Source organism: Bos javanicus, chromosome 19 (genome assembly GCF_032452875.1).
Source record: "Bos javanicus breed banteng chromosome 19, ARS-OSU_banteng_1.0, whole genome shotgun sequence".
NCBI classification, from domain to species: Eukaryota; Metazoa; Chordata; class Mammalia; order Artiodactyla; family Bovidae; genus Bos; species Bos javanicus.
Window position 1 is genome coordinate 45,854,898 of NC_083886.1, and position 27,593 is coordinate 45,882,490.

A 27,593-nucleotide genomic window follows, 5' to 3' on the forward strand; every position below is an offset into this window, starting at 1 on the left:
CCCCCGGCGCGCTTGGCTTAGAGCCCAGTCAACCCCTAGTAACCTGCTGGTGCGTTTTGTACCTTCTAAATAGAGCGCATCCTGGCTTCTGCACGATCATGCGGTCTCTCTGGAATCCTGGCAGGTGAGTATTCTTAACAGACTCTTTTTTACAGTTGGGGAAGTTCAGTGACTTGGCTAAAGTCACGCGGCTACTAACTAAACAGGACTGGAACTCAGCTTCGATTCCAGCGCTTTGACAGGCCTCACCAAGCCGCCCTTTCTTGCCAGTCGTAGAAAGCTAAGCCACCCGCTCCCACACAGCTTTCAAGGAGGAAACCGCCGGCTCTGTGGAATATGCACTATGGCTGTCAACTGCCACCTGCGCCTTTCCAGGCTCTCCCCGCGCCCCGCCCCCCCATCAAAACTCAAGCTCCAGAAACCTTCCCTGATTCCCTGCAATCTGTGTTAAATTAAGGCCTCTCCAAAGTGCTGTGGTTGCTTCTCTGCACCTAGCATGCTTGCTTAACGCAGTACCGGACACATAGTGGGTGCTCAATAAATGAACTGGCAACCTCCAGTCGTTTTTCATTCACCCAGTCAACACTTACATAGAAATATCTTCGAAGAGCCTTCTTTACCCATTTCCAAGCGTTATCTAAGAGCTTTTGAGGCATTGCTGCTGCTGCTAAGTCACTTCAGTCGTGTCCGACTGTTTGCGACCCCATAGACGGCAGCCCACCAGGCTCCTCTGTCCCTGGGATTCTCCAGGCAAGAATACTGGAGTGGTTTGCCATTGCCTTCTCCAATGCATGAAAGTGAAAAGTGAAAGTGAAGTCGCTCAGTCGTGTCCGACTCTGTGTGACTCTATAGACAGCAGCCCACCAGGCTCCTCTGTCCACGGGATTCTCTAGGCAAGAATATTGGAGTGGGTTGCCTTTTCCTTCTCCATTTGAGGCATTAGCTCTTATAATCCTCCTAACAACCGTGTGAGGAGATACTTTTATTGTCCACATAGTAAAAATAAGGAAAAAACACACTCACACATTTACAGGGAGCATAACCAGAAGCAAGTGCTCCTTTACATCAGGAAGAGTCTCAGCTGATTCTCAAAACACCTGGCTCTGGACTGAAATGAATTACCCAAGAACCCAGGTTGTCTTTCCCTGAACTGCAGAGGAGGCTGGCAAGTCAGTACATATTTATTGGCATTGCTGCTGGGCACTAAAAGACAAAGATTAATGTCACAAAATCTCTCCCTTCAAAGGATCTTCAGTGGGTTGAACAGACATGTTTAAACTAATAATGGCAATACAGTGAGAGAAATGTTTCAGTGTCTAATGGAAATTGCGGTAGGATGGCTGGAAGATTAGGTTAACCTTGCCTGTTGGATTAAAGTTGGAAACTGGAGATGAGAGATGGAGGAAAGCTTCCTAGTGGAGGTGAGGCTTTCTCTTTTTTGAAGACCAAGTGAGAGTCCTTTAGGCAAAAAGACTGAAAGAGAAAAGTCCTTTAGGCAAAAAGACTGAAAGAGAAAAGGAGCAGACCCAGATGCAGGGAGCTATGGGGGGCCCTCCAGAGAATTATGGATGGCTTGAACCACAGAGTTCGGATAGAAGATATTCAGGGGGTGACAACAAAAGGAAAGGAAGATCTGGTATAACTGGCAAAGGGCCTCTTGAGAGAATTCTCTACCTTTATTATAGTTGGGGTAATGTAAATGGATGGACATGGAACACTGTAAAGCTCAGTAGAAATACAGGATATGTGTCTGTTAGCCTCATGGCTTCTGTGTGCTCCCTGAGCTAGAATGTGACAATAATGGAGTCAGAGGCCAGAGTCAACCCCCAAAGACTTGTCCCAGTTTCGGGTTCTCAGATGTACATTTTAATCCAGTGGCTGTCTCGCAGGTGGAGTTTGTTAAATAACAGACTTGGGAGCCGTCATGACTCAGGGATCACAGTTTGATGTCAGAGACCCCACAATCAGAAAAGGACCACAAAATTTTGTTCTTTCTGAACTTTTTAATTTGAAACTATTCCAGACTCACAGGGAGTTGCATAAGTAGTACATAGAGACCTGTACACCTTTACTCAGATTGCTCCCATGGTAACATCTTGCTTGTATAGCTATAGTATTAGTATCAGGAAACTACTATTAGCACAATGCAATAAAGGCTTTTTGAAGACACATACAAGATTCTCACAAAACTGAGGGAAGGCTCTACAGATTCTGCAATTAAAAGAATCCTCGCTGGCTATTTTATTACAAAAGTACTTAGCTCGTAGTTCAAAAAACCAATTCATACCACTGGACAAATGACAGAAAACTTATAGAAAAAAAAAAATCAAGATGGGTTTTTACACTATAAAAAATAGCATCAGTGCTCGCTTCGGCAGCACATATACTAAAATTGGAACGATACAGAGAAGATTAGCATGGCCCCTGCGCAAGGATGACACGCAAATTCGTGAAGCGTTCCATATTTAAAAAAAAAAAAAAAATAGCATCACATTTATAATTTTTTAAATATGCAAACAGTGACTTCCCTGGTGGTCCAGTGACTAAGCCTTGGAATTCCCAATACAGGGGGCCCTGATTCGGTCCCAGGTCAGGGAACTAGATCGCACATGCCACAGCTGAGGATTGCGTGCCACAACTAAAGAACCCACATGCTGCATCCAAAGAACTCTTACACCACAGTGAAGATTGAAGATCCCACATGCTGGCACTAAGACCTGGTGCAGCCAAGTAAACATCCTTTAAAAAATAAAATACGCAAGTTAAACCTGTAATGAGATACCATGTTTTCTTCTCAAAGCCTGATAATATGCAGTGTTGGTCTATGACTGGGTGATATAGGCACTAGGAAATGTTGCTGCAGCAGATGAGCTGGTAGAGTCTTGCTGGAGGGCAGTTTGGAAAAGACCCAACATTTCTCCTTCTGGGAATTGATTATAATAGATGCATGTGTGCAGAATGACATTTATAATAGGATATGTGTTGCAGTGACACTTATTGTAGTGAAAGAACAGAAATAGTTTACATTCTGTCCACAGAAGACTGACTCAAGCCGCAGAAACAAGGATTGTGCAGCTATAAAGGTGGAGGAAGCTCTTGATGTACTGACAACAAACTTCAGGATACATCGTTAAAGAAAAAAAGTGAGGCACAGAATAATATGTAACCTTTGCTACCATTTGTGTTTAAAAAGAGAAAGGATGGGGAGAAATACATCTACATATGTGGCCTGGTATGTGCATAAAATATCTGGAAAGATACACAAGGGAATGTGAAGACAGTTGTCACTGAGAAGGAGAACTCAGGGAGACTTGTTCTAAAATTATGAGCTATCGGGATTTCCCTGGTGGCTCAGTGGTTAAGACTCCATGCTCCCAATGAGACACAGGTTTTATGTCTGGTCAGGGAACTACGAACCCACATGCTGCCCAATGTGGCTGAAAATAAATAAAAAATAAAGTAATATAAAAAATAATGTTATTTCTTACATTAATTTACCTTGCGTCTTTTGTTTTAAATCTCCTTTGCTTCCTTCCCTACCCAGAGGAAACTTCTGTTCCTGAACTTTGTATCTGTCTTCCTCTTGAATGTTTTTAAACATAGTACCTATTACCGCATATGCATATGTAATATGTGTGTATCCATGGGTGTGTATCCATAAACAATATATCACATTGTTTTACATGTTGGACATTTCTTTCTGCAGCATGCTTTTTTCATTTAAGATCTTGAAAATATTTTCCTGTGTTGATACATGTAGCTCTTATCCATTCATTTAAACCACTGTATAATATTCCATTGCTTGAATATAGCCCAGCTGATTCATTCCTCTGCTGATAGGCATTTAGATTATTTCCCAGTTCTTCAAACAGTACTTCAAGTCCCATTCTTATATGTATCTCCTTGCCCCCCTGTGAAAAAATTTATCTGGGCCAATGAGCATCAAACGTTTTTGCTACATTTAGCAGAAAAAATATTTTTGCATACCTAGCATATTAATATGTATTTATGAATTACATAATAGTGTAAACCACTATACAAAATTTGTATGTCCATCATAAGATATATGAAAAGGTAACTTAGAAAGGGTGGTTAAGGGACTTCCCTAGCAGTCCAGTGATGAAGACTCCACGCTTCCAACGCAGGCGGCCCAGGTTAGATCCCTGGTCAGGGAACTAAGATCCCACATGCCACACGGCACACCCAAAAAATAAATAACAAAAGGTTGATTTAAAAGAGAAACAATATGGAGAAGGAAATGGCAACCCACTCCAGTGTTCTTGCCTGGAGAATCCCAGGGATGGAGGAGCCTGGTGGGCTGCCGTCTATGGGGTCGCGTAGAGTTGGACACGACTGAAGCGACTTAGCAGCAGCAGCAGTAGAGATAATTAAAAAGAACACACAGCAAAAAAAAAAAAGAGAGAAATAATATGTTATAAATATTTATTTGTAGTACCAAAATACTTAGTGAAAATAATGTGGCTGAATATGCTTCATTCCTTTCCTACATTATTACTATTTAAAAATTTTTATTGTAAATGCTCATAGCATAAAATTTACCATCTGAACCACTTTCAAGTGTACAGTTGATTAGGGCAAAGGATACATTACTGGCAAGAGTTCCTCTTGAACGTCAGTGATTTTTCTCGATCATTGGCCAGCTGACTCCTCACTGAACCTCAGAGTTTGTACCTGGAGTGTTCACTTGTGTGTGTCATTCAGATTATTTGTAATCTTAACTTTGCTTCTTTGGACAAATCTTATTAAGCCTCTTGTTCACTTCTGGGAGTTAGGAAAATCCAGATAGCATAATCTGTAAATTTATCTGGGGATATGTAAATTGTGGAGAACAGTGTAAAACCAACTCACGCTGAACTCTGCAGAGAAAACACAGACAACCTGTCTACATAGGAAGCTCCCTTACCCTTTACCCAGATAGCTCAGTTGCTTTAGTATGTAAGCCAGGATCTCTGAGAAGAGCACGGGAAGGACACCAGCGTTAGCCTGCTTACTAAAGATTATTAAGCTTACTTGTTTTTCTCTTAAATAAAAAAATATATTTAGGGTTTCCCTGGTGGTACAGTGGATAAGACTCCTCCTCCCAACACAGGGGACCCGACTTCGATCCCTGCTCCAGGTAGATTCCACATTTTTGTTGTTTAGTGGCTAGGTCGTGTCTGACTCTTGTGACCCCATGGACAGTTGCCCTCCAGGCTCCTCGGTCCATGGGATTTCCCAGGCAAGAATACTGGAATGGGTAGCCATTTCCTTCTTCAGGGGATCTTCCCAACCCAGGGCTCGAACCTGCATCTCCTCCTTTGCAGGCAGATTCTTTACCACTGAACCAGCCGGGAAGCCCAGCTGCCACAGGCAACTAAAGCCTGAGAGCCACAACTACTGAGCCCATGCCCTAGGGCCCAAGAGCCGAGACTTCTGAAGCCTGAGTGCCTAGCCTGTGCTATGCAACAAGAGAGGCCACTGCAATGAGAAGCCCGTGCACAGCAACCGAGACCCAGCACAGCCAAAAGTAAATAAATATTTAAATACTAATGCTTTCTTTTGGCACCTCTGCGAATATCTTGTGTCTGAGGGGTGCGCACCTCTCTTCAGAGACCAGGATATATCAAGAAACAGAATTGCTGGGTTGAAGGGCATGAGCCTTGCTGGCTATCACCATATTGTTCTCCTAAGTGCTTGTTCCAGTTTACATTCCCTTGCCTTCCTGTTTTTACTAAAACTTGCTTTTAATATACTTTAATTTTTGCCAGTGAAAAGTGTGTGAAAGAGCTTCTAATTGTTTAATTTGCATTACTAGCTTGGGCTTAATTTGCATTCAATTACAATTGAGTCCGAGCACTTTTTATGTATTTATCAGCCATTAAAATTTCCTCATTTTTTTTAAGTGTTTCTTTTGTTTATCTGTTTGTTTGTTGGCTGCACCAGGTAGCATTCGGGATCTTAGTGACCATGGATCAAACCTGTGGCCCCTGTGTTGGGAGCTCAGAGTCTTAACCACTGGACTACCAGGGAAGTCCAAAACTACCTCATCTTTGAATTGCCTGTTTATATCCCTTGTGGGTTTTTCTATTAGATTATTTTTCTTTGTCATGCTCATTTGTAGGAATCTACTTTTTCTTTCCTTTTTTCTTAATTTTGTCATTGACCTTATTAATTGTTCTTAATTTCATGAATTTCTTTTATCATTTCTGACTCTCTATAATCTTTGGGTGTACTTTTCATTTTCTGACCTCTCAAGGTGAACACTTAGCTAATTCATTTTCAGTCTGTCTTATTTTCTAATATAGCATCTACATTTAAGGTCATACGTTCTCTCTAGTTACTTTAGCTGAATTTTACAGCTTTTAAAAAGGTATTTAACAGCTTTTGATCTATAGTTTTTCGTTGGTGAGGTTCTAAATATACTGTAATTTCCATTGTGTTATCATGAATTATTTAGAAATGTGGTTTTTAAAATTCCAGAGTAATGTGTTTTGTTTTACTCTTTAAAAGAAACTTAACTTTTTGTTATTGGTTTCTAACTTCGTTTTGTGGTCATAGGATGTATTCTGTATGATATGGGTGTTTTGGCGTTGGTTGATACTTAGTGGCATAGTTCAAGTCAGTTTTTTAGCGTTCCATGTACTTGAGAGTATTTTCTAATATTTATATATTAAAATGTATTAGTTATATCACTGAATCTTTTATTTATTTATTTATTTGTTGGGTCCTCCTGGACAGCGCATGGGATCTTAGTTCCTCATCCAGGGATCAAACCCTGCATTGGAAGATGAAGTCTTTACCACTGGACCACCAGGGAATTCTCCTCATTGAATCTTTTATATGTTACTAGTCTTGTTTTATTTTTGTTTCATCTATCATCTATTTTTAGGAGAAAAGTATCTTAAAATTTCCTTGTATACTGCAGATTTTATAGTTTTCCCTTCCCTTTCTGGCTTATTTTGATGTTGTTAGAGTCATATAAGGACTAGGTTATTTAGTCCCTGGTAAACTGTTTATCATCAGAAATGACATCTGTATTCCTAATAATCCTTTATCTCTCAAAATCTATTCTGTCAGATTTTAATATCACTGTATCAGATTTCCGTTTACCCTACATTGAGAAGCAGCAGAGAACAACATTAAGAGCATGGATTCTGATGTCAGGCTGCTGGGGTTCAAATTCCAGTACTAACACCTTTTAGGTATGTGACCTCAAGCCAATTTTTAACCTCAATATGAAATGGGTTTAGTTACTACCTACCTCAGAGGATTGTTATGAAGATTAATTACTATTTTTAAAGTACTTTGAACGTTATAGTATGCATTTCATATGTATTTGTAGCATTAAATAAATAGATATATGTGCATCCCTTTTCTGTGTCATTATTTTATAGATATTTGTCTAATAAACACCGTGTAGCTGCTAAATATGGTAATGCTTCAGTAAATACCTTTATTACAGAAGTCATATCAAATATGTATGAGTGTATCTGTAGAAGAACTCCTAGACACAGGACTGTTGGGTGGAAAGATACGTGCGTTTATAATTTTCCTAGAGCTTGCCAAATTGCCTTACACAGGAGTCTGGTATAAACCCTACGTAAGGCAATTTGGCAGTCTCGAAAAACTGATCTTTGCCAGTCTGTTAAGTGAAAAATGGTATTTCAATATAGATGTCATTTGCATTTATCTTATTTTAAATGATGTTGAGCATATTTGAATGCTCTTTGTATTTCCTTTACTGTGACTGTTCCCATACCCATTTTTCAATTGGGTAGTTGATCTTTTCTGAATCTATCTGTACAAGTTTTTTAGATATTGAAAAATCAATCCTTGCTCTATGGTATGAGCTGACTTTTTTTCTAAGCACTTCCCCTCAGGAATCAAAAACAACCAGAAAGAACAATTTGAATTATTATCTCAAAATATTTTCTGCCAAGTAGTAAATATTCTTTCCTGGTGGCTCTGATGGGAAAGAGTCTGCTTGCAATTCAGGAGACCCAGGTTCAATCCCTGGGTGGGGGAGCATCCTCTGGAGAAGGGAATGGCAACCCACTCCAGTATTCTTGCCTGGAGAATTCCATGGACAGAGGAGCCTGGCAGGCTACAGTCCATGGGGTCACAAAGAATTGGACACAACTGAGTGACTAACACACATAGTAAAAGCTACCTTTTCCTGTTCACAGACTTTGCTAAACACATCTTTAATCTTTAAAACCTCACTGCCTGGTAGTAATATTATCTTCACTTTACAAATTAAAAAAAAAATGAAGATCAGAGAGATTAATTTTTTTTCACTCATTTAACAACATTCATTAAGAATGTACTACATTCTTGGGACTTCTCTGTTCATCTGCTGCTAAGACCCCATGCTCCCAATGCAGCAGGCCAGAGTTTGATCCCTGGTCAGGGAACTAGCTCCCACATGCCACAGATAAAGACCCTGAAGATCTTGTGTGCTATAATTAAAACCTGGCACAGCCAGATAAATAAGTTTAAAAAAAAAAAAAAAAGAATCTACTACATTCTTACTTCGGGGATATAGCAGTGAGTAAAACAGAAAAGGTCCTTGTTCTATAAACTTAACCTTCTAGAGGGGAAATATAGACCACAAACAAGTAAACTACCATTAGGTTGAGCAGTCCAGAAGTCCTATCTGAAAAAAAATGAGATTTGATCTGGTGCCTAAGAAGAAAGAGACGATCTGGGAAATGGAACCATTAGTGCGAAGGTCCTAAGGCAGGAACGAGCCAGGTTTGTTCAAGACTCAGAGAAGTTTGGTCTGAGGAGCAAACTGGGAAAGCCGCTGGCTACTGGGAGTTTTTGAAAAGAGGAATTTGATCTGATTTTGTCAGTGAGGATAAGGTAAGTTCTGGTTTTAGGCCCTTTTCGTTTTTGATTTTTGGCCGCACAGCTTTTGAGATCTGAACCCAGGCCCTGGGCAGTGGAAGGCCGGAATTCTAAATACCGGATGGCCAGGGAATTCCCTCCCTTTTACAATGTTTAAAATGGAGAATCCCAAACAGCTTTTTTGTTTATGTGTATATTTGTTAATCTATTGCTATGTAACAAATCACCTCAAAACTTAGGGACTTAAAACAACATTAATCATTTATTTTCTCAGTTTCTGTGGGCCTGCAACTTAGGAGCAGCTTGGCTGGAATTTTTCTGACTTGGGGTCTCTTGTGAGGTTGCAGTCATCTGAAAGCTAAGCTGATACTGAAGGATCTACTTGCCAGATGGCTCAGTCACAGATGGGAAAGTCAGGACCAGCTGTTGGCAGGAAGCCTCAGTTCCTCTCCAAGGAGCCTCTCCACAGGCGTACTTGCTTGAGTGCCCTCATGTTATGGCAGCTGGCTTTCCTCACAGCAGGCGTCTAAGAAAGAGCAATGAAGATATTGAGATGTCTTTTATGACCTAGCCTCTAGAGTCACACATTGTCATTTCCTCAATACTCTATTGGTACAGGGGCTCCCCAGTGGCCCAGTGGTTAAGAATCCATGTGCCAGTGCAGGGTGGATGGGCTCGATCCCTGGTCTGGAAAGATTTCACTTGCCGTGGGGCAACTGGGCCTGACTGCCACAACCATTGAGCCTGTGCTCTAGAGCTCGTGCTTCACAATAAACAAGCCTCCGCAGTGAGAAGCCTGCACACTGGAACTAGTGAGTAGCCTCTACTCACCGCAACTTGAGAAAGCCTGTGCAATAATGAAGACCTAGCACAGCCGAACATAAATAAAGAAATATTTTAAAAAATACTCTATTGGTATATAGCCTTACTGGATGTGAGTATGACTATCAGGGGGGCTTCCCTGGTGGTTCAGTGATCAAGAATCCACCTGCCAATGCAGGAGACTTGAGTTGGATCCCTGGGTCAGGAAGATCCCCTGGAGAAGGAAATGGCAACCCACTCAAGTATTCTTGCTTGGGAGATCCATGGACAGAGGAGCCTGGTGGGCTACATTCCATGGGGTTGCAAAAGAATCAGACAAAATTTAGCAACTAAAAAATGACTATCAGGAGTCAAGGATAGTCATTGCAGGCCATCTTCGAGACCAACTACCACCACATGGGTATCTTTAAATTTGTACTAATAAATATATTTTATGTATTTGAGTATATACTTATAAAATCATACTTGATATTTACCATATTAGGAATTAAAACAAGTTTAAAATGCATTTATTCATTTAAAAATAAGCCCACTGTGTGTTAAGATAAATGATACATTTTCTTAAGCACTTAAAAAATTTTTTTGACAGGTACACACTACGATATTTTTAAATTTATTTTTGGCTGTGCTGGATCTTTGTTGTTGCATGTTAGCCTTCTCTAGTCGTGGAGAGCGGCGGCTACTCTCTAGTTACAGTGCACGGACTTCTCACTGAGGTGGCTCCTCTCGTGGAGCACAGGCTTTAGGCACATGGTTTCAGCAGTTGCGGCGCCCAGGCTCAGTAGTTGTGGTGCAAGGACTTAGTTGCTCTGAGGCATGTGGGATCTTCCTGGATCAGGGATCAAACTCATGTCCTCTGCCTTGGCTGGCGGATTCTTATCCACTGCACCACCAGGGAAGTCCTAATGATGCATTTTTAATGGAATTAAAAGAGTGGCATTATTTTACATTTCTGCAAATCTTTTAAATATCTGATATAATGAAAAAATGCTAGATTCTCATTTTTGCTTTTGCATACTCTACTGAATATTCATGACACAATGAGAGCAAAAGTGAATAATGATGTTAGTATTATTGTAAAAACAGTTTTGACCTCATGGAACCTTCTGAAAGGGCTGAACCACACTTTGAGAAACTTGAGCCAGATTCTGGTTGTTGTTGTTTAGTCACTAAGTTGTGTCTGACTCTTTGTGACCCCATGAACTGTAGCCTGCCAGGCACCTCCGTGGGATTTCTCAGGCAAGAAATAACAGGAGTATATTGCCATCTCCTGCCGGGGATCTTCCCAACCCAGGGATCAAACCCTGCGTGTCTACTGCATTGGCAGGCAGATTCTTTACCACTGAACCACCTGGGAAGCCCCAGGTAATAAATGATGCCCAAATCTCAGTAGCTTACAACAACAAAGGTTTATTTCTTGCTCATGCTACCTGGAGAAGGAAATGGCAACCCACTCCAGTATTTTCACCTGGAGAATTCCATGGACAGAGGAGCCTGACAGGCTACAGTTCATGGGGTCGAAAAGAGTCGGACATGACTGAGCGACTGTCACTCATGTTACATGTCAGTTATGGCTTGCCCATGCTTCTGTTGCAAGTCTTCACCAAGGAACCCATGTTGACAGGGTACCCTCTGGCTGGACATTGCTAGATAAGGGAAAAGAGAACTTGATAAACCAGCCTGGCTTTTAAACTTATTCTTGGAAGTGATGTGTCAATTCTTTTCTTTTTTTTCCATCAGCCAAAGCAAGTCACATGGCCAAGTTTGTGTTCCCCAGGAACTCAAATCTGCAGGGAGAGGCCCCACTGGAAGGGATACAAGGTGTTTGTGGTATATACACTTCTACCATGGGTTTAATGAATAATGCTGGTTGCTCATGGAAAACGGATTATATTGGGAAGAGGTAGAAAGCTATTTAAGTGTAGAAATATGTTAGGAATTAACTGCAGTACTTTGGGCAAGAAATTGGTGGCTGGGTCTGATTCAAGAGGTACTTTGGAATTGGTAGAATTTGTTTTGGGAGCAGGGTGGGGATAAGGGAAAGTTCTGAAAGATAACTTAAAGTTTTTATTTTTTAATTTTTTTAAAATATAACATAGGTTTGAACTGAGTGGATAATGAGATAGGATAAGGATAGGTGAGGAGGATTTTTTTTGGCAGGGGGCAGGGGAACAAATGTTGAACTTGTTAAGCCTGAGTCTTCACCTAAATGGAAATGTCCAGTAGATACTTGACCATATGTCTGGAGATCTGGGGAGAAGTCAGAACTCAGGCGTTAACACAGAGCTGAATTTTAAAGTTATGGAGTTGGAAGAGATCTCCTTGGGAGAAAGTGTTAATAGGGAAGAGAAGAGGGCTAAAAGCTAAAGCCTTGGTGCACACCAACATTTATAAGTGGAACTGGCAATGGATCCAGCAAAAGAGATGGAGAAGGAGCCCATTGAGGTAAGGTGAAAATGGGTAGAAATGGAAGCAAAAGGAAGAAAGTGTTTCAAGAAGGAGGAAGTAGTCTGTTTCAATGTTCTAAAAGTCAGCTAGGGGAAAATGGAAGTCACAGTTGGCTGGGTAAGTACGGTTTTGATGGAGAGGTGAGAATCAAGCTCTAATCAGGTGAATGGAAGAAAACATGGAAGTGAGGAATGGAGACACCACTTTTGAGATTTTTTTTTTTTGGGGGGGTGGGTGGATAAGTAGAAAATGAAGGGAGACAAAGATATGAAGATGAAATTCTATGTATGTGAAATCTTTATGTAAACTGTAAACGCTCTATCTATAAGCGTTAGGTTTGTTATTTATTATTGAACCCCTAGGAATTTCAAACTAGCTCAATGTGAAGAATCACTAAAACGCTACTGCTAGTCCCCAGCTCTCTGGCTATTAAACCTCAAAAGATCTCAAGCCTATGAAAAGTGGACAGATGAAGAGACAGAAAGAGCAGAGTGAAAAATAAAGGGGAAAAGAGAGGGCGGCCTAGCTAATATTGTCCTCCGAGGGCCTCCGTATGGCAGTCTCACAGCTCTTACGTAATTTTAGGGGCGGGGCCAACAGGAAATTTAAACCGAACCCGCGGCCGAGGGCGCCTGGAGAATACGCCGTAGTTGCGGAGAAGCAGTCGGTGCACGGGAGCTTGAAAGAGCCCATGGAGCCCACGATTGGGATACGGCGGCCTTGAAGGAGTACAGAGACCGGGAAAGAGCAGAGAATTAGAGGAGGGATCCGGGAAAGGGTACGGATGCCGAAAAGGGGAAGGAGGGATAAGAAGGAAGGTGGAAAGAGTCAAAGGCGTTAAAGAGGGTTTCGGGGTTGGGAAGTGGGCATAGGAATTGGGAAGCAGATAGGTTACGGGAGCTGGGAGGGTAGAGGGACCGGGGAGGGGTCATAGGAATTGAGGAGACAGAGGTCTAAAGAGGCAGAGGGAGTGGGGGAACAAGAGTCTGGAAGGAGGCGCGGGAGAGGGGATGTGGGTTGGGATGGAGTTGAGTCTTGGAGTTCCCGGGAGCCTCGATGGAAATTGTGCAGGACTTGGGAGGTTGGAGGAGGGGATGATGGAGGGTCGAAGATTAGTGGAGGTGGTTCACCTGATGTTTTGTCTTTTTTCAGGCAACGATCGCCTTCAACTGGAGAATTCAATGGATGAGAGTAAGCTACGGGCTCCGGACCCAGGTAGGTAACAGGGCAGTTAATGAGGGTTTCGAGGTCACAGTTGGTACTCCTGCCCCAGAGTCTCTTGGGAAGAAAAGGCCGAGAAATGTTATCTCTTGGGGTTTTCTAGTTACTCTGTGTGTGTGTGTGTGTGTGTGTGTGTGTTGGGAGGGGGTTGTTTGTGTTGAGGGATGTCATGGATCATTAAGGAATTCATGATAAAGGTCAAACAAGAGTTTTCTCTCTGATATTATGAGCAGATGGAGAGTCAGGATGGAGTAACTTATTAAACCTATATTCATGGTTACTTTTACCATAAAATTCTTAAATTTATTGATAAACTTAAAGAGCCCCACCCAATTAGATAAGTATTTTAGCACTAGTCACTTCCCCTCAGTGCTCCCCTTTGCCCTCTTAGTATCATCTAGTTTGAGTTCTGGATTTTTACAGATATGCCATTTCGTTGTTGCCTTTTAAACAGTGATACATTTCACTAAATTATTTACTCTCTCTTCCCATATGGTGTTGCTTTCTTCTAGCTCTAGTTCTCTTTTGGCTGATGAACTTCGTCCGAGCATATTTTCAAAAGGGGGCTTTATGTGATAAACTTTTTGAGGCTTGTATGCCTAAGAACATCTTTATTTCACCCTTATATTAAAGTTTTTGAGTCAGTTTTTTTCCCTTCAACACATTGAAAAGTGACAGTGGTCTCTTCTTGCTAAAAAGTTGTTGCTGTTGAGAATTGATGTCAATCTGATTCTTGTTCCTTAATGTATAACCTGCTTTTCCCTGTAGAAGATTTTAGATTATTCTCTTTGTATTTGTTCTTAAAATTCACAATAACATAACTGTGTTAATTTTAGAGGGTTTTAGTTTTCATAAAAATAAAGATACAAGAATTGAAAACATGCGGGTAAAGAAGCAGCAGTTAGAACCAGACATGGAACAACTGACTGGTTCCAAATTGGGAAAGGAATATGACAAGGCTGTATATACAGAGAACATCGTGCAAAATGCCAGACTGGATGAATCACAAGCTGGAATCAAGATTGCCAGGAGAAATATCAACCTCAGATATGCAAATGCTAACACTCTAATGGCAGAAAATGAAGAGGAACTAAAGAATCTCTTGATGATGGTGAAAGAGGAGAGTGAAAAAGATGGCTTACAACTCAGCATTCAAAATACTAAGATCATGGCATCTGGTCCCTTACTTCATGCCAAATAGAAGGAGAAAAAGTGGAAACAATGACAAATTTTATTTTCTTGGGCTCCAAAATCACTATGGACAGTGACTACAGCCATGAAATTAAAAGATGCTTGCTCCTGGGAAGAAAAGCTATGACAAACCTAGACAGCATATTAAAAAACAGAGACATTACTTTGCTGACAAAGGTCTACATAGTCAAAGCTATGGTTTTTCCAGTAGTCATATAAAGATTTGTGCGTTGGACTGTAAAAAAGGCTGAACACCAAAGAATTGATGCCTTCAAACTGTGGTGCTGGAGAAGACTCTTGATAATCTCTTGGACTGCAAGGAGATCAAACCAGGCAATCCTAAAGGAAATTAACCCTGAATATTCATTGGAAGGACTGATACTGAAGCTGAAGCTCCAATATTTTGGCTACTTGATGCAAAGAGCTGACTCATTGGAAAAGACCCTGATGCTGGGAAAGATTGAAGGCAAAAGGAAAAGGGGGTAGCAGAGGATGAGACAGTTAGATAGCATCACTGACTCAATGGACATAAATTTGAGTAAACTCCATGAGATAGTGGAGGACAGAGGAGCCGGGCATGCTGCAGTTCATGGGGCTGCAGAGTCAGACACGACTTAGCAACTGAACATCAACCATTCATCTGCAAATGATTGTGCATATTACTCTGTTTTTTTTTTAAATTCTTATTTATTTATTTTTGACTGCACTGGGTCTTCTTTTCTACTCAGGCTTTTTCTACTTTCGTCCAGGAGGGTCCCTCTAGTTGCCATGCACTGGCTTCTCATTGCAATGGCCTCTCCTGTTGCAGAGCACGGTCTCTAGGGCAGGCGGCCTCTAGAGCACAGGCTCAATAATTGTGTCTCAGGCTCAGCTGCTCCAAGGCATGTGGGATCTTCCTGGATCAGGGGTCGAACCCCTGTCTCCCGCATTGGCAGGTGGATTCTTTACCACTGAGCCACCAGGGAAACCCTAGCTGGGATTACTTTTTAATGTTAATCTCTGTTGGGTGATGGGGGTAGTGAGTTCTTAATCCACACGACTAGAATGAATTTGAACTCCAGTCTCTTGAGAGGCTTGTACTTTGGATTCTCAGTGAAGATTTTCCTTTCATGTGGAGCCCAGGCTAAGATAGGCAGTATTCCTTTTTTATCTTTTCTAGTGGATGGATTATTTTCTGGCTTCCCTTTTCTCCTAGATTCATGCAGGAGTTCCCAATCCTCGCTCCCCACTTTAGGCTTGCACAAGACCTCATCTCCACGGCTCATGTGGCTCTTTAGTCTCAAGCTCTTTGCTTTTAAGTCCATAGACTCCCTCCCTCAGGGCAGTCAGCATTTGCTTTCACCACTGTGGTTTTCAACTTTCTCATCATGTGGGGCACTTTTGTTGTCGTCTTACTGATTTTGTGGACTTAGCAGTTAGATAGGATTGGTATTTCTATTTCAGCTAGTATTTTTAGACATTTGCGTTAAGGAGGGCTTTTAGGTAACCTCTCCAATATTACCTGAAATGAAGCCAAAATCCTCTCTTTCTCTTCAGCATCCTGAAATTTCATGAATAGTGTGCCATGGGACTTTTTTCATTCATGGAGCTAGCACTTGGTGGAAACTTTCAATCTGGAGGCTCATGTTCTTTATTTCCTTTGTGTGGATTACCACATTTTATCCATTCATTAGTTGATGGACATAAGAGTTTTCTGTTTCCTGGCTATTATGTATAATACTGTTATAAACATTTGTTTCCAGGTTATCATTTTTTTCTTTGAATGTATACCTAGAAGTATAATTGCTGGGTCCTATGGTAAGTCGGATGGGGAAACAGTGGAAACAGCATCAGACTTTATTTTGGGGGGCTCCAAAATCACTGCTGATGGTGATTGCAGCCATGAAATTAAAAGACGCTTTCTCCTTGGAAGGAAAGTTATGACCAACCTAGATAGCATATTAAAAAGCAGAGATATTACTTTGCCAACAAAGGTCCATCTAGTCAAGGCTATGGTTTTTCCAGTGGTCATGTATGGATGTGAGAGTTGGACTGTGAAGAAAGCTGAGCGCCGAAGAATTGATGCTTTTGAACTGTGGTGTTGGAGAAGACTCTTGAGAGTCCCTTGGACTGCAAGGAGATCCAACCAGTCCATTCTGAAGGAGAGCAGTCCTGGGTGTTCATTGGAAGGACTGATGCTAAAGCTGAAACTCCAATACTTTGGCCACCTATGCAAAGAGTTGACTCATTGGAAAAGACCCTGATGCTGGGAGGGATTTGGGGCAGGAGGAGAAGGGGACGACAGAGGATGAGATGGCTGGATGGCATCACCGACTCGATGGACATGAGTTTGAATGAACTCTGGGAGTTGGTGATGGACAGGGAGGCCTGGTGTGCTGTGATTCATGGGGTTGAGGAGAGTCGGACACAACTGATCAACTGAACTGAACTGATGGTAAGTCTCTGTTTAACTTTGTGAGGAACTGGCAGACTTTCCCTGTTGGCTACACCATTTACATTCCCACCAACAAAGTATGAGGATTCCAGTTCTGCAGGTCCTCACCAACACTTGTTATTACCTGTCTTTTTTGTTAAAGCCATCCTAGTGCGTTTGGCATGAGACCCTATAGTTCAGGGTTTAGAGCGCTGGTCTTATAAACCAGGTGTCAGGAGTTCATATCTCCCTGGGGCCTGCTAAGCAATTCTCGTATTGGGCTTCCCTCGTGGCTCAGACGGTAAAGAATCTGCCTGCAATGCAGGAGACCTGGGTGTGATCCCTGGGTTGGGAAGATCCCCTGGAGGAGGGCGTGGCAACCCACTCCAATATTCTTGCCTGGAGAATCCCCATGGACAGAGAAACCTGGCAGACTAAAGTCCATGGGGTCGCAAAGAGATGGACACGACTGAGGAACTCAGCACACAGACAGTGGGTTTGAAGTGGTATCTCTTTGTGTTTTCAATTTACATTTTCCTAACAAGGCTAATCCGGAGAAAGCAATGGCACCCCACTCCAGTACTCTTGCCTGGAAAATCCCATGGACGGAGGAGCCTGGTAGGCTGCAGTCCATGGGGTCGCTAGGAGTTGGACACGACTGAGCGACTTCACTTTCACTTTTCACTTTCATGCATTGGAGAAGGAAATGGCAACCCACTCCAGTGTTGTAGCCTGGAGAATCCCAGGGATGGGGGAGCCTGGTGGGCTGCTGTCTCTGGGGTCGCACAGAGTTGGACATGACTGAAGTGACTTAGCAGCAGCAGCAGCAGCAACAAGGCTAATCGGAGAAGGCAATGGCACCCCACTCCAGTACTCTTGCCTGGAAAATCCCATGGACGGAGGAGCCTGGTAGGCTGTAGTCCATGGGGTCGCTAAGAGTCGGACACGACTGAACGACTTCACTTTCACTTTTCACTTTCACGCATTGGCGAAGGAAATGGCAACCCACTCCAGTGTTATTGCCTGGAGAATCCCAGGGACGGGGGATCCTGGTGGGCTGCCGTCTATGGGATCACACAGAGTCGGACATGACTGAGGTGACTGCAGCAGCAACAAGGCTAATGACCTTGTGTATCTTTTCATGTGCGTATTGGTCATTTGTATACCTTTGGAGAAATGTCTATCTGTTGCTCATTTTTAAATGATTTTTTTTTTTTTTTTTTTTTACTATTTGAAGTGTTTTTTAACTATTGTATTTTTTTATATCCCTTATCTTCAATTAATTATTTTATTTACCTGCTGTTCTTCTTTTATGTTTCTAGTAAGCTCCTTGCCTTCTTGAGATATTTATTATGCTTTAAAATTCTCCTTTCTGTCTGGTCCATTACTTATGACAGAAGGGCACCTATGCCAGAGAAAGCTTCTTTTATAGTACTTGCCTTCTTTGGTTGCCTCATATTTTCTTAGAAGCTAATGTTCCCTTGAGATTGCTAGCCACTCTAACTGATAATGTGCGCCTGGAAGGAAGATGCAAAAGCTTAGGTTCTGTGTTATGCTCCTCCTTTGAGTTCAGGGATTGGGGTTTGGTTAGAAGAGGAAAACCACCCTAAGGTGGGAAGCCCCTGGTTCCAGTGTGGGCTCAGTCACCACCCACCTCTAATACACGTGTTGCCTTGTACTGCTCATTTGCAAGAGCTGCTGTTTTCCTTAAGTTGTAATTTCCTGATTCACCAAATGAATAGTGAGGAGGGAGGGAAGCTCATTTGTGCCAGCCAGCTCACTGACCTCCTTGACTTCACAACTCCCCTTGACCCTGACCTTTTGTTAACTGCTTCACACTCACACACTCATACTCACATACACTCACACTGCCTTGATGTTAGCCTACTGTCTCTGGTCAGTGCTGGCACTGGCTACAGGCGGCAGGGGCCCACTGAGCACAACTAGAAGCCCTTCTCCGGTCTCACCCTCCTGCGAGTCCTGGCGCTCTTCCGCTTTAGGCTTGCTGTTCACCCAGCGCAGCACTGCCCTCACCCGCATGCCCGTGTCTGACTCTGCCATTCATCTCATCTAATTCCTTCTTTCCTCAGAGATTTCCCTAGGATTAGGTCCTGTGGAGAAAGTTGTAGGCCTGTGTGAATGTCAAAAGGGCTTACTCTGAGAATGCCTTCTATACAAATATTGAATCATTATGTTGTATCCCCTGGAACTAATATAATGTTGTATGTCAGTTAGACTGCTCAATAAAAGGAAAAAGAGGACCTTCCCTGGCAGTTCAGGGGTTTAGACTTCACCTCCCAGTGCAGGGGTTGCCGGTTCAGTCCCTGGTTGGGGAGCTATGACCCCACATGGCTCACCTTCTGGAGAAGATGGCCTTAGGGAGGGACCCAGAATGGCTACAGTTAGAATAATGCCCTGGCCTGACATCCAGCTGGTATTCCTGGTATGGCTGGATCAGATGTTTCTGTCGTCTCCATCCTGAGTGCTTATTAAGTATTTGAATAACTCTTAAAATACCATTACCTGACACCATTTATGATATTTTACGTAACCCATATGGACTGCCCATGAGAGTGGGTGTTTATTATTACCACTATTTCAGAAGTGAGGAAATAGAGACTGAGACATCCTAAGTAAGATTACTGTAAGATTACTTACTTAAGATTACATCCTAAGTAAGATTTAGGGTTACACAGCTAGTAAGAGATGGAAGCAGGACTCAGAACAAAGGCCTTTTCTGTTAAATGCCAAGCTGACTTTCCAGTTTTCAGTCTCTAAATACCTAGGACTTTCAGGAAAAGGGAGGTTTACAGGACCAGAGGGTGAATGCTTGAAGGTCAGATGCTAGCTGAGGACGGGAAAGCAGGATCTAGTTTAAGCATTATGGGAATGTACAGATGGGACTGCAGCCATGAAATTAAAAGATGCTTACTCCTTGGAAGGAAAGTTATGACCAACCTAGATAGCATAATCAAAAGCAGAGACATTACTTTACCAACAAAGGTTCGTCTAGTCAAGGCTATGGTTTTTCCTGTGGTCACGTATGGATGTGAGAGTTGGACTGTGAAGAAAGCTGAGCGCCGAAGAATTGATGCTTTTGAACTGTGGTGTTGGAGAAGACTCTTGAGAGTCCCTTGGACTGCAAGAAGATCCAACCAGTCCATTCTGAAGGAGATCAGCCCTGGGATTTCTTTGGAAGGAATGATGCTAAAGCTGAAACTCCCGTACTTTGGCCACCTCATGCGAAGAGTTGACTCATTGGAAAAGACTCGGATGCTGGGAGGAATTGGGGGCAGGAGGAGAAGGGGACGACAGAGGATGAGATGGCTGGATGGCATCACTGACTTGATGGACGTGAGTCTGAGTGAACTCCGGGAGTTGGTGATGGACAGGGAGGCCTGGCATGCTGCGATTCATGGGGTCGCAAAGAGTCGGACACGACTGAGTGACTGATCTGATCTGATCTGATCACATGTAAGTCAAACATCTCTTCCCAGGGACTTCCTTGGTGGTGCCGTGGCTAATACTCCAAGCTCCCAATGCAGGGGGCCTGGGTTCAATCAGTGGTCAGGGAACTAGATCCCACATGCCACAGCTAAAGATCCCACCTGACGAAACTAAGACCCAATGCAGCCAAATTAAAAAAAAAAAAAAATCTCTTCCCCAAGTAGTTTTTGGTCTAATGGAGTGAGTAAACAAGAATATGAAGCTGAAAATACTACAAGGACAGATAATAAGTAATTTGTAACTCAGAAAAAGAAAAATAGTATCTCATCAGGGCAAGCAGGGTTTAACTGAGGAGGTCCAATTAAAAGCCTGACTGGATGGTAGATAGGAGAGTTGCAGGAATTTATAGAATCAAAGTTTTGTAGAAAACTTTTTAAAATATCAGGTCCAGGGGCTTCCCTGGTGGCTCAGTGGTAAAGAATCCACCTGCCAATGCAGGAGACACAAGTTCGATCCCTGATCTGGGAAGATCTCACACGCCTCGGAGCAACTAAGTCCGTGCCGCACAACTATTGAGCCTGTGCTCTGGAGCCCGGGAACTGCAACCATTGAGCCCATGTGCCGCAACTGTTGAAGTCCACTTGCCTTAGAGCCCATGCTCCACAACACGAGAAGCCAGCGCAGTTAGTGTCTGTCCTCTTAGTTTTGTCAGGCTCATATGTTTGTTTACTCTCTCCTTTGGGTCCACCTCTGACTTCATTGGAGAAGGAAATGGCAACCCACTCCAGTGTTCTTGCCTAGAGAATCCCAGGGACGGGGAGCCTGGTGGGCTGTCATCTATGGGGTCGCACAGAGTCGGACATGACTGAAGCGACTTAGCAGCTGGACTGCAGCACGCCAGGCTTCCCTGTCCATCACCCACTCCTGGAGCTTGCTCAAACTCATGTCCATCAAGTCGGTGATGCCATCCAACCATCTCATCCTCTGTTGTCCCCTTCTCCTCTTGCATTCAATCTTTCCCAGCAACAGGGTCTTTTCCAATGAGTCAGTTCTTCGTATCAGGTGGCCAAAGTATTGGAGCTTCAACTTCAGCACAAGTCTTTCCAATGAATATTCGGGACTGATTTCTTTTAGGATTGACTGGTTTGATCTCCTTGCAGTCCAAGGGACTCTCAAGAGTCTTCTCCAACACCCCAGTTCAAAAGCATCAATTCTTCGGCACTCAGCTTTCTTTATGGTCCAACTCTCACATCCATACATGACCCCTGGAAAAACCATAGCTTTGACTAGACAAATCCTTGTCAGCAAAGTAATGTCTCTGCTTTTTAATATGCTGTCCAGGTTAGTCATAGCTTTTCTTCCAAGGAGCAAGCATTTAATTTCATGGCTGCAGTCACCATCTGCAGTGATTTTGGAGCCCAAGAAAATAAAGTCTGACTGTTTCCATTGTTTCCCCATCTATTTGCCGAGAAGTGATGGGACCAGATTCTATGACCTTAGTTTTTTGAATGTTGAGTTTTAAGCCAGCTTTTTCATTCTCCTCTTTCACTCTCATCAAGAGTCTCTCTAGTTCTTCTTCGTTTTCTGCCATAAGGGTGGTGTCATCTGCATACCTGAGGTTATTGATATTTCTCCCAGAATCTTGATTCCAGCTTGTGCTTCATCCAGCCCAGCATTTCTCATGATGTACTCTGCATATAAGTTAAATAAGCAGGGTGACAATATACAGTCTTGACTTACTCCTTTCCCAATTTGGAACCAGTCCATTGTTCCATGTCTGGTCTTAACTGTTGCTTCTTGACCTGCATACAGATTTCTCAGGAGGCAGGTCAAGTGGTCTGATATTCCCATCTCTTTAAGGATTTTCCACAGTTTGTTGTGATCCACACAGCCAGTGAAGGAGAAGTAGATGTTTTTCTGGAATTCTCTTGCTTTTTCTATGATCCAATGGATGTTGGCAATTTAATCTCTGATTCTTCTGCCTTTTCTAAATCCAGCTTGAACATCTGGAAGTTCTCAGTTCACATACTGTTGAAGCCTGGCTTGGAGAATTTTGAGCATTACTTTGTTAGTGTGTGAGATGAGTGCAATTGTGCGATAGTTTGAACATTCTTTGGCATTGCCTTTCTTTGGGATGAAAACTGACCTTTTCCAGTCCTGTGGCCACTGCTGAGTTTTCTGAATTTACTGGCATATTGAGTGCAGCTATCAGGGCTTCCCTGATAGCTCAGTTGGTAAAGAATCTGCCTGCAAAGCAGGAGACCCTGGTTCGATTCTTGGGTTGGGAAGATCCACTGGAGAAGGGATAGGCTACCCACTCCAGTATTCTGGCCTGGACAACTGGGGTTGCAAAGAGTCGGACACAACTGAGTGACTTTCACTTTCACTTTTTTAATTAATTAATTTGGCTGCCACTGGATCCCTATGGCATGTAGGATCTTAGTTCCCCAACCAGGGATTGAACTGGTGTCCGTTGCATTGGCAGGCAGACTCTTAATTACTGGACTACCAGGGAAGTCCTGATAGTTCATTGGTTTTTATTGCCAAATAGTATTCCATCATATGAATGTGCTGCATTTTGCTTACTGTTTTATTCACATTTGAATTGTTGCCACTTTGGGGCTACAATGAGTAATGCTGCTGTGAACTTTATCTGGATGTATGTTTTCATTTCTCCTGGGAGTATGCCTAGGAATCGGATTGCTGAGTCTTATGTTAACTCTATCCTTGACCTTTCAAGAAACAGCGGCACTGTTGTCTAAAGTGGCTGCACCATTTTACATTCCAACATCCATGTATGCGGATTGGGTTTCTCTGCACCTGGGCTTCCCAAGGGCAGGAGCAGGAGTCTCGTGTCCGCCTTGGTGGCCAGGGCCTGGCCAGGCACCACACAGGGGCTGTCGGCCACAAAGGCTCCTTGACCCCTAGGGGTCTCTCTTACCTCAAGCTTTTCACTGTCTTCCCCTTTATTGTTGTCTTCTAGGAGCTCAGCTTGCAGTTTCCAGTTGTCTGGGAAAATGCCAGAAGAGCTCACCAGATGCCAGGAGGCAGCCCTTTTCTGGAAAATCCTTCTACTTGGATCTGCCCGCCGGCAAGAACCTCCAGTTTTTGACGGGGGCCATTCAGCAGCTGGGTGGGGTAGGTAACCTACTTCTCCCCTGTGGTGCCACGTGCCTTCATGGATTCAAGGGCAGGAGCTGGAGAGGGGTTCTGCCTGTGACTTCCAGGTATTGTCAGGGGTATCACTGCATTTTCCAAAGCAGCTTAAATGTAAACCATTTTTTAAAAGTAAAGATAATTTTTTTTTTCCTAATTAGAAAAGTAATTTCTGTTCATTCTAGAATTCTGGAGAACTGGAACAGCAGAGTGGCACTGCTAAGGAGTGGACTTGTTGGGATAGGAGAAATGTGTGGCCCTGAAATCATTTATCTTTTTGCCATATTACAGAAGGTAGACAGACATACTCCTTCAACCTATCACTTTAAAGATTTTTTTAAATGGTGATAAAATTTATATGACATAAAATATGCCTTTGTAATTGTTTATAGGTTCATTCTTCTTAATTTAAAAAAAGTTTTATTTTGTTTTTTTGTTAAATTTGGCTGCCATGGGTCTTTATTGTGGCACACAGGCTCAGTAACTGCAGCGTATGGGCTTAGTTCCCCAACCAGAGATGGAACCCATGTCCCCTGCATTGGAAGGTGGATTCTTAATCACTGGACTACCAGAGAAGTCCCTGGAAATTAATTATTTTTAAGTTCATGGACATTAATTACATTCACCCTGTTGTGTAACCATCACTCTCTGTTTCCCAAACTTTGATCACCCCAAACAGAAGCTCTGTAACCTTTAAGCCAGAACTTCCCCTTTCACCTCCCCCACCTCCCCAGCACTCACATCTACGTTATGTTTCTGAATTTGCCCGTTCTAGAGAAGTGGGATCAGTGGGGTCACTGGTGTTGGTCCTTTTGCTTCTGGTTGGTTACACTTTAACATAAAGCTTTCAAGGCTCACCCGTGCTGTAGAGTAGATCAGAGTTTCCTTTCTCTCTCATGACTGAATAGTGCTCCACCGTATGGACAGACCACATTTTGCTTATCCATTCATACGTTAATGGACACTCGGTTTGTTTCTGCATTTTAGCTGTTATGAATAATGCTGCTGTGAACGTGGGTCGACAAGTGTCCCTTCGAGTCCCTGTTTTCAATTCTGTTGGACGCATACCTCGGAGAGGAGTTGCTGGGTCGGGTGGTAATCCATGTTTAGCTTTTGAGGGACCGCAACTTCTTTTTTAAACCTACGTGCCAGGTTTCTCCCATCACACCGCAGAGAGATCATCCATCCTTCCTTTCACAGGGTGCTGGGGCTGGCTGGTCCTGGCTCATGAAAACCAGTTATTAGCATCTCTTTCCACTCCCACATTCAGGGATGTCATATGGCTACCTTGAAATCAGCCCCAGTAGTATTTTACCCCACAGAAACCAGCAAACGCTACAAAGCAGGGCTTTTTTTTTCCCCTTTCCCCCCAAGAGTCTGGCATTAAGCATTTGCCAGCTCACTACTGCTTATTTCCATCTTTTCTTCTTCCCCCAGACATGAGTTGTGTCATTGTGTTTCCAGCACTGTTTTGGGTTTCTTAGGATGAGTCAGACCCTCTCAGTGTCATAAAGGCTTGCAGGTAAGATGAGCGGACACTTACGCAGCTGAGTAATATCCAGAACCCAATTTTATTTCAGGCTCCTCTTGGTAGTGTGGTAAAGATGACAGATGCAGCATCTGGATGGCCCAGTGTATCTTCACAGCAAATCCATGGCTTAGCCAAGCTCCTGATCCTCCAGTCCCATCAGCGTGCTCTCTCTCTTTCGGCAAACCCTCACCAGTCAGATATTCAGAGCCCACAAGGCTCTGCTGGGAGGACTACAGTTCTGGAGTCAAGAACCTGTGTCCTGTACATAAACCTTATTATATTTTGGGATGATGTCTTCTCGGGGGCCCAGCACAGGATTGCATCTGATCTGTTTAAGGACATTAATTCTGGAGCTTCTGTGAGCTGACCTGATTTCCTTCCTCAACCTGTCAATATTGATGATTCTACTTCTGCCTTTTGGGTTTCAGCCACCTCTGTGATCTGGTTTCAGGTAATTGAGGGTTTTCTGAGCAAAGAAGTAAGTTACATCGTGTCCAGCCGCAGGGAGGCGAAGGCCGAGAGCAGCAGGACAAGTCACAGAGGCTGCCCCAGCCCCAGCGAGGTCACAGTGGACACACCGCCCGTGGCCAACCCAAAAGGCAGCCGTGCTAGGCCCGCACAGAAAGCCATGGACCCAGTAAGAACCTCGTGGGGTGGGAAGTGTGTGTCTAGTAAACAAAGGAAGTAGGCCTTTGTCAGCCCACTTCAACAGTTTCTGGTTTTAGTTTCATCTGGTTTATTTTAATCTCTCATTTGAATTCAGGGGCTGAAACTATCTTATCACAGCTCTGGATCCACACACCTCAGTGACATGCCGTCCCTATGCCCTCCCTTCTGTGATAAATATTCACTTTTCCTGGGACTTCAGAGTCTGAGATTCAGAAACAGTAGGGGAGGACTTTCCTGGTGGTTCAGTGGTTAAGAATCCACCTGCCACTGCAGGGTCCATGGGGTTGATCCCTGGTCCAGGAAGATCCCACATACCATGGGGCAACTAAGCCCATGCACTCAGCTACTGAATCTGTTTGCTCTTGAACTTGCGCTCTGCAACAAGAGAAGCCCACACACCACAGCTCGAGTAGCCCCTGCTTATCACAACTAGAAAAAGTCCACGTGCAGCACTGAAGACCACCAGCACAGCCAAAAATAAATAAACATTTTTGTAAAAAATAAGAAAAAGAAACAGTAGGGGAATAAACGAGAGAGGGCTTGTTTGGATTGACTGACACTTGTCTGCTGGGGAGTGTGAGCTTTTAAAGAGAGGTCTAAAAAAATAACAAAGAAGAAGAAGAGAGGTCTCGGGACCTTTGTAACACTTGACCTTGGGTGAATTCAAAATGCCCCTCCCCAGGCTTCAGGCCGCCGGGGCTGCAGCTCCCCGTGAGTGACCCGAACCTGAGGATGGCTTTGCCTTTACCTCTGGAAGGTTCTCCCAGCTTTCACTTCTGCCGCTGCTCAGATGTCCCTGCTCCCAGCTTTCCGAGGGACATGACTCCCAGACATCCTGGCCAGCCCCTGTGGAAACGTGTGTTTGTGCGCAGGTGGTCTCCACAGCTCCCCCATCGCTCCTTTCTTCCGCCAGGTGCCTCTGAGCAGAGGGAAGGAGCTCCTGCAGAAGGCCATCAGAAACCAGGTGAGCCGAGGGGGCCGGGCTGGAGGCCGGTGTGTCTGGCGCAGGGAGAGAATAAGCCCCGCCTCTGAAGGTTCTTCTGAAGCACTGACACAAAAGGCATGCCCGGCCAGACTTGTAGCACTGTCATGATTTCCTCCTTTCTGACGAGGAAGTGGGGCTCAGAGGAGTTCAGTCATCTGTCCAGAGTCACCCAGGCTGGAGGTGGAAGAGCCAGGTTTTGACTCCATGATCTTAAGAACCTGGGAGAAATGCGGTGGGGTGTCTTTCGCACGTAGCTGTTTGTCCCTTCTGTGAGGACCCAGGGCCATTACAGTTGAGTGGCAGCAGGAAGAGTTAATGTGATCTTGCAGAGGAGTGGTTCAAGTGCCATCAGGCGGGTGCCCTGGCCGTGGTCTGTGATGCAGGAGGGTGGTGTGGCCAGCGTAGCTTCCTGTACGATGAGGGTGGTGTTTATTGTGTCCCTCCTGTGGGCTCAGAGCGTTCCTCACAGAAGCTCTCCCAACAAGCCGCTCACATGAACACACATGTCCCTTCCTGGTTCCGAGGTGGCCGGAGCAGAGCCACCAGCCAGATCCGTGCCTCCCAAGGTGGCCAGCCCTCTGCGAAGGACAGGGTCCTCCCAGGGTTTGAAGTCGACTTTCCAGGCTCTGTGCTTGCTCCCTGCCCGCCTTCTCGCAACAGCTCCGCACATGGATGACCTGGAGCTCCCAGAAGCCAGGCCAGCCTGTCCCCAGGTGGTTGAGCCTCAGGCAGGGGTCTCGTCCTCCTGCCTCACTCCGCTTGTCTTTCCAGGGCAGCAGCAGTGGAGGCGGCAGTGGGCACGGCAGCAGCCTCCTGAGCAACGCCCGCTCCTGGGGGGTGCAGATTCTCCACGTGGACGG

General features: G+C 43.9%; 1 protein-coding gene and 1 non-coding gene across 4 annotated transcripts in view; both read left to right on the forward strand.

The window, feature by feature from the left end:
• Positions 1 to 21: 21 nt before the first annotated feature.
• DBF4B (DBF4B-CDC7 kinase regulatory subunit) overlaps positions 22 to 27,593 on the forward strand; it is a 42,672-nt gene continuing 15,100 nt past the window's right edge. The window contains exons 1-7 of one of the 3 annotated variants that reach the window (XM_061392100.1): positions 22 to 124; positions 12,706 to 12,898; positions 13,273 to 13,335; positions 23,376 to 23,530; positions 25,531 to 25,716; positions 26,662 to 26,712; positions 27,505 to 27,592. In XM_061392100.1, coding sequence (XP_061248084.1) covers positions 13,302 to 13,335; positions 23,376 to 23,530; positions 25,531 to 25,716; positions 26,662 to 26,712; positions 27,505 to 27,592 — 514 coding nt within the window. In that variant the 5' untranslated portion in view covers positions 22 to 124; positions 12,706 to 12,898; positions 13,273 to 13,301. Of the gene's footprint in view, positions 125 to 10,217; positions 11,494 to 12,705; positions 12,899 to 13,272; positions 13,336 to 23,375; positions 23,531 to 25,530; positions 25,717 to 26,661; positions 26,713 to 27,504; position 27,593 lie in introns of those variants that run through there. The other 2 variants (XM_061392099.1, XM_061392101.1) reach the window with 2 other exon arrangements.
• On the forward strand, positions 2,363 to 2,469 carry LOC133233204 (U6 spliceosomal RNA). Its single transcript, XR_009731675.1, has one exon. It is a non-coding gene; the product is annotated as a U6 spliceosomal RNA (small nuclear RNA).